The sequence below is a fragment of the Penaeus japonicus genome, unplaced genomic scaffold (genome assembly GCF_977035675.1).
Source record: "Penaeus japonicus unplaced genomic scaffold, GWHDUDI00000001_assembly GWHDUDI00000040, whole genome shotgun sequence".
NCBI lineage: Eukaryota > Metazoa > Arthropoda > Malacostraca > Decapoda > Penaeidae > Penaeus > Penaeus japonicus.
In genome coordinates this window covers 17114753-17122252 of record NW_028234442.1, presented here as the reverse complement: position 1 = coordinate 17122252, position 7500 = coordinate 17114753, and the positions used below count along the sequence as shown (strand labels likewise).

At 40.7% G+C, this 7500-nt stretch overlaps 1 protein-coding gene across 1 annotated transcript in view; it reads left to right on the top strand.

Moving 5' to 3' along the window:
* The window catches only part of LOC122248496 (uncharacterized), a 25747-nt gene that overhangs the window by 18020 nt on the left and 227 nt on the right, over window positions 1-7500 (top strand). Inside the window, exon 4 of the mRNA XM_086533781.1 lies at window positions 6608-7500. This exon is cut by the window's right edge and continues 227 nt beyond it. Within this exon, the coding sequence (XP_086389907.1) occupies window positions 6608-7138 (531 nt within the window). The 3' untranslated portion in view covers window positions 7139-7500. The remainder of the gene's footprint in view (window positions 1-6607) is intronic.

The window sequence follows — 7500 nt, the reverse complement described above, 5'->3', positions numbered from 1 at the left end:
ATGATGATGATGGTGATGAGGTAGGGGATGAAGATGATGATAATGATGATGATGATGATGAGGAGGAGGAGGAGGAGGAAGATGATGATGATGATGATGATGGTGATGAGGTAGGGGATGAAGATGATGATAATGATGATGATGATGATGAGGAGGAGGAGGAATATGATGATGAGGAGGATGAGGATGATTGTGTTCCTTTTCTTTTATTTTATAATACTAGAATTGTCTTGTATGTGTGCTGCATACGTGCGTGTATGTGTGTGTTCGTGAAAGAGAGAGAAAGAGAGAGAGAGAGAAAGAGAGAGAGAGAGAGAGAGAGAGAAAGAAAAAGAGAGAGAGAAAGATAGATAGAGAGAGAGCGCGCAAAATAGAAAACAAAGAGGATGGGAAAAGAAAAAAAAACGGGTCATTTCTTTTACCACCGGTAAGAGAAAACAAAATAAGAAATCCCATTAGCGTTTTTCCAAAGATTTTCAAAAAAATATGAAAGCCCAGTCATACAGCTTTATCTTGCTAATAAAACGAATAACTATTTCTTGAAGAATTGTATTTTTTTTAAGATCGAATGACACGAGAAGACAGAGAGTGAGTGTCTAAGAATATTCCGGGTTCGTGTCTGCGCACAAGTGAAATATTTGTAAATTTTATCGAAGCACAAAGCATTAAAGTCTATCAGAAAGTCTGGAAATATTGTTTCTTAATTCATAAGACAGTTTACTTCCCGGAACTTAATTTTATCTTCTTTTTTTTTTTTCTTTTTTTTTTTTACGTGAATATATAGGTCAAGAATTTCCAGGTAGGGCTTCTAGACTAGGCTGTTTTGAGAGGGAGAGAGAGAAAGAGAGAAAGAAACAGAGAGAGAAAAAAGATAAAGAGAGAGAAAGAGATAGAGAGGAAGATAAAGAGAGAGAGGGAGGGGTGAGAGGGAGAAAGGGATTGAAAGAGAGAAAGAGAAAGAAAGAGAGAGAAAGAGAAAGAAAGAGAGAGAGAAAGAGAAAGAAAGAGAGAGAGAGAGAGAAAAGGAGGAGTGAGACAGAGAGAGAAAGATAAATAGAGAGTGAAAGGCAAATATAATATCAACAGTCATCAAAACATCACAATGATAATACATCAGTTGTGACAATCATTTACGTCACATCACAAGAATTAATTTAGAAAATATGGACATCACTAAATTCCACGTTAAAAGACTCACGTAATTAAGATTCACTTTCAATAATTCGGATACTGGAAATATCATCACAGCATATCTCTTTTTACGAGTCTGTTTAATATTTTGTAATATTTGGAATAATTTTCTTTTTCTCTTTCTCTCTCTCTCTCTATCTATCTATCTCTATCTCTATCTCTATCTCTCTTTCTCTCTCTTACTCACTCTCTCTCTCTCGCTCTCGCTCTCACTCTCGCTCTCGCTCTCGCTCTCTCTCTCTCTCCCCCTCACTCACTCACCCTCCCTCTCTCTCTCTCTCTCTCTCTCTCTCTCTCTCTCTCTCTCTCTCTCTCTCTCTCTCTCTCTCTCTCTCTCTCTCTCTCTCTCTCTCTCTCTCTCTCTCTCTCTCTCTCTCTCTCTCTCTCTCTCTCTCTCTTCTCCTCTCTCTCTCTCTTTCTCTCTCTTCTCTCTCTCTCTCTCCTCCCCCTCCTCCTTCTCCTTCTCCTCTCTCTCTCTTTCTCTCTCTTCTCTCTTCCTCTCTCTCTCTCTCTCTCTCTCTCTCTCTCTCTCTCTCTCTCTCTCTCTCTCTCTCTCTCTCTCTCTCTCTCTCTCTCTCTCTCTCTCTCTCTCTCTCTCTCTCTCTCTCTCTCTCTCTCTCTCTCTCTCTCCTTCCTCTCTCTCCTCTTCTCTCTCCTCTTCTCTCTCCTCTTCTCTCTCTCTCTCTCTCTCTCTCTCTCTCTCTCTCTCTCTCTCTCTCTCTCTCTCTCTCTCTCTCTCTCTCTCTCTCTCTCTCTCTCTCTCTCTCTCTCTCTCTCTCTCTCTCTGCGTTCCTCCTTCTCTTCTCTCTCTCTCTCTCTCTCTCTCTCTCTCTCTCTCTCTCCCTCCCTCAGTCCCTCCCTCCCTCCCTCTCTTTCTCCCTCCCTCAGTCCCTCCCTCCCTCCCTCTCTTTCTCCCTCCCTCAGTCCCTCCCTTCCTCCCTCTCTTTCTCCCCCCCACCTCTCTCTCTCTCTCCCCCTCTCTTTAATGAAAAGTTGTTCTTCCACCCACTTGCTTTAGTCTTTTATTTTAGATTGTTTAATCGTTTGAGTTTCGTATTTGTATTATGAATATTGGTGTGGTTGTTAGTAGGTTGAAAATCATTTTTTAAAAGTTATTTCCGTTATTATTATTGTTGTTATTATGATTGTTATTAATTTTAAGGTGTTCATAAAAATACTTTGATAAGACCGTTGATAAAGATGATGAGAATAATGATTGGATAACGATGATGATAGTACTAATGACAATAATGATAAGGATAATAATGATAATAACAACAACAACAACAATAATAATAATAATAGTAATAATTATATTAATAGTAATAATACCATTGGTAATTTGAATATTGGCAAAGATATTGATATCAACATTATTATAATCAATATTGTGTTTATAATCATTATCATCATAGTTACCATTGATATTATCTTTAACATTATTATCATTATTATTATTGCTATTGTCATTATTGTCATTATTGTTAATATCATTGCCATTATCATCATCGTTATTATTAATATCATCATCATTATCATCATTATTACTATCACTATCATTATTGTAATTATCATTATCACCACCATCGTCATCATCATCATCATTATCATTATTATCATAGTATTATTGCATATAATTATATCATTATTACTGTTACTGTTGTCTTTATCTTTATAGTCAATAGTATGATATTCTTTACTTGTCATCTATATTATTGTTGTTATTATTGTTATTATTGTTGTTGTGATAATGATGGTGATGAGGAAAATTATAATAATGATACTGATGATGATGATAGTAATAACAGTGATGATGATGATGATAATGATAATATTAGTTATCATCATTATTATTAGTAGTATCATTATCATTGTTGTCGTTATAATTATAATGATCATCATTATCGTTATTATTACTTTTAATACTATTAGTACTGCTGCTATCAATATTGCTATTATCAGCATCACTACTATCAGTCATCCACCATCATCATCACTTCCATCCACCACCACCACCATCATCACTACCATCCACCACCATCATCACTACCATCCACCACCACCACCATCATCACTAGCATCCACCACCATCATCACTACCATCCACCACCACCACCATCATCACTAGCATCCACCACCATCATCACTACCATCCACCACCACCACCATCATCACTACCATCCACCACCACCACCATCATCACTAGCATCCACCACCATCATCACTACCATCCACACCATCATCATCACTACCATCCTCACCAGCATCATCACTACCATCCACACTATCACCACCACCATCACTACCACCCTCACCATCATCACTACCATCCACATCATCATTACCATCCTCACCACCATCATTACTACCATCCACACCATCATCATCACTACCATCCACACCATCACCACCACCATTATCACTATCATCATCACTACCACCCTCACCACCATCATCACTACCATCCTCACCATCATTACTACCATCCACCACCACCACCATCATCACAAGCACACACCACCACCATCATCACTACCATCATTACTATCATCCACACCATCATCATCATCACTACCATCCTCACCAGCATCATGACTACCATCCACACTATCACCACCACCATTATCACTATCATCACGACCACCCTCACCACCATCATCACTACCATCCACACCATCATCATCACGACGTCCACCACCATCATCACTACTACCACCACCACCACCATCATCACTACTACCACCACCACCACCATCATCATCACCATCACCACCACCACCATCATCACTACCATCCACCACCACCACCATCATCACTACCATCCACCACCATCATCACTACCATCCACCACCACCACCATCATCACTAGCATCCACCACCATCATCACTACCATCCACCACCACCACCATCATCACTAGCATCCACCACCATCATCACTACCATCCACCACCACCACCATCATCACTAGCATCCACCACCATCATCACTACCATCCACCACCACCACCATCATCACTACCATCCACCACCACCACCATCATCACTACCATCCACCACCACCACCATCATCACTAGCATCCACCACCATCATCACTACCATCCACCACCACCACCATCATCACTACCATCCACCACCATCATCACTACCATCCACCACCACCACCATCATCACTACCATCCACCACCACCACCATCATCACTACCATCCACCACCATCATCACTACCATCCACCACCACCACCATCATCACTACCATCCACCACCATCATCACTACCATCCACCACCACCACCATCATCACTACCATCCACCACCACCACCATCATCACTACCATCCACCACCATCATCACTACCATCCACCACCACCACCATCATCACTACCATCCACCACCATCATCACTACCATCCACCACCACCACCATCATCACTACCATCCACCACCATCATCACTACCATCCACCACCACCACCATCATCACTACCATCCACCACCATCATCACTACCATCCACCACCACCACCATCATCACTAGCATCCACCACCATCATCACTACCATCCACCACCACCACCATCATCACTAGCATCCACCACCATCATCACTACCATCCACCACCACCACCATCATCACTACCATCCACCACCACCACCATCATCACTAGCATCCACCACCATCATCACTACCATCCACCACCACCACCATCATCACTAGCATCCACCACCATCATCACTACCATCCACCACCACCACCATCATCACTACCATCCACCACCATCATCACTACCATCCACCACCACCACCATCATCACTACCATCCACCACCATCATCACTACCATCCACCACCACCACCATCATCACTACCATCCACCACCATCATCACTACCATCCACCACCACCACCATCATCACTAGCATCCACCACCATCATCACTACCATCCACCACCACCACCATCATCACTACCATCCACCACCACCACCATCATCACTACCATCCACCACCATCATCACTACCATCCACCACCACCACCATCATCACTACCATCCACCACCACCACCATCATCACTACCATCCACCACCACCACCATCATCACTACCATCCACCACCACCACAATTATTTACCACCATCATCACAACCATCCACCACCACCACCATCATCACTACCATTCACCACCATCATCACAATCGTCATCACAAAGAGCTGTGATTTTCACACTTTCCCCTTGGGAATCACGTGACCGAAGTCTCACTAAGTCTTCACTGATTTTTTTTCTAGTTTATATTTAGTTTTGTTCTTAGGAATTTCTAGTGTTGTTATTGTTATTATCATTATTATTATTATTATTATTATTATTATTATTATTATTATTATCATCATCACTATTATTATTATTTATTATCATTGTTATTAATAATTTTATTATCATTATCATTATTATTATTATTATTATTATCATAATTATCATCATTACGTAGTTATCATTATTATCATTATAAGTGTTATTATCACCATTATCATTATTGTTGATATTACCATTAGTTTCATAATCATCATCATTATCATCGCTATTCTGACTATCATCAATACTAATATCTAAATAGCATTGATATTGTGATAATAATATTGATAACATAATATAATAATAATGATATTGATAATATCTAAATATTATCAATATCTTATGAATATTTTCTTTATCATTATCATCATCATCAATTGTACCATTAGTATTACCATAACTATTATTACAATCATTATTATTATCATCATTATTATTATCATTAATTGTATTAATGATAATAATGATAATGATACCATTACTGTTATTATAATCATCGTTTTTATTCTCATTATCATGATCTTTTTTATACATATTATCATTACATGTATAATGGTTATCATCATCATCATCATCATAACAACTTTCCTTATAATGTTAGGACGATTCGAAAGACAGGGGAAATTGTAAGTGAGAAAGAGAGAGTTCAAAGTCAAATTCAAATTCAAAAACTTTATTCCGTAAATTACAATGGTTATTCTTAAAGATATAGATAGAGAGGGAGAGAGAGATAGATAGAGAGAGAGGGGGAGAGGGAGAGAGAGAGGGAAGAGGGGGGGAGAGAGAGAGTGGGGAGAGGGAGAGAGAGAGGGAAGAGGGGAGAGAGAGAGAGAGAGAGAGAAAGAGAGGGGAGAATAAGAATGAGAGAGAAAGAGAGGGGTGGAGAGAGAGAGAGGGGGGGGGGAGAGAGAGGGAGAGAGAGAGAGAGAGAGAGAAGAAGAAGAAGAAGAAGAAAGAAAGAAAGAGATCTTCGCCACCACCATCATCATCACTACCATCACTATCAACACCATCACCATCATCATCACAATACGGTATGCAAAGATAGGCTTATATAAAACCACCTCTTCCCCCACAGATGGTGCATTACCGAGCCGATCCAGTCAACGGCTTCGTCTCAGAGGTCGAGTATTTAGAAAACCATCTGCCGGGCTCAGGTGGCTTCCCCTTCCCCTCGACTTCACCTAACGGGTCACCATCTGCGACTGGATACTCGCCATCTGCGGCTCCTCGTTCCCAGGTACCTTCAGATGGTTCCTTACCATCTGATAGCTCTACGCACCCGACACGCGATGGTTTACTCCACGGCGAAATCACAGGTGACACACCGTACCACCTGCCCACAGCTGGCGACCAGATCCAGTCTCCTTCAATAATATCTATATCAAGAAGTAAGCCTCCACTCGAACTCCTGAGCCATCTGCCGACAAGAGCTCACGCTGCAGGTGGAAACCCTCGCAAGACAACGATCGAAGTGCCATCTGTAGAAAGTACCGGGCAGGAACCAACAGCTGGATCACCTGTGGTACGACAGCTGCCTTCGCAGGTGGCTCGTTTTATCACGGGCGGGGATCGAAGGCCGACATGGCGCTCTTATTTCGAAAATTAAAATCAGTTATGAATAAGACAGAGGATATGGTTGAGATAGATAAGGCAAAGATAGATGGTTAGATAGGTTAAACAGAGAGGATTAAACAAGATATAGTTTATACTTCTACTGTGTTTTTATGCTTTCAAAAACAAAGAGGAATTCGGGCGGGAAAAAGAGATTTTTCCTAAAACAAGAGCGCATCTCGGAGCGAATGAGAAAATTACATTTAAAAACGCGGAAGTCTTTTTAAAACCACAAAGCATGAAATCGATTGTGCGGAAGTTTTGAATTACAAAACATGAAAAGCCGATTTAAGAGCGAAGTTTAACCACGTCATGCATAGTCATACTTTTTTTTTGTTTTGCGTTGTGACCAAAACA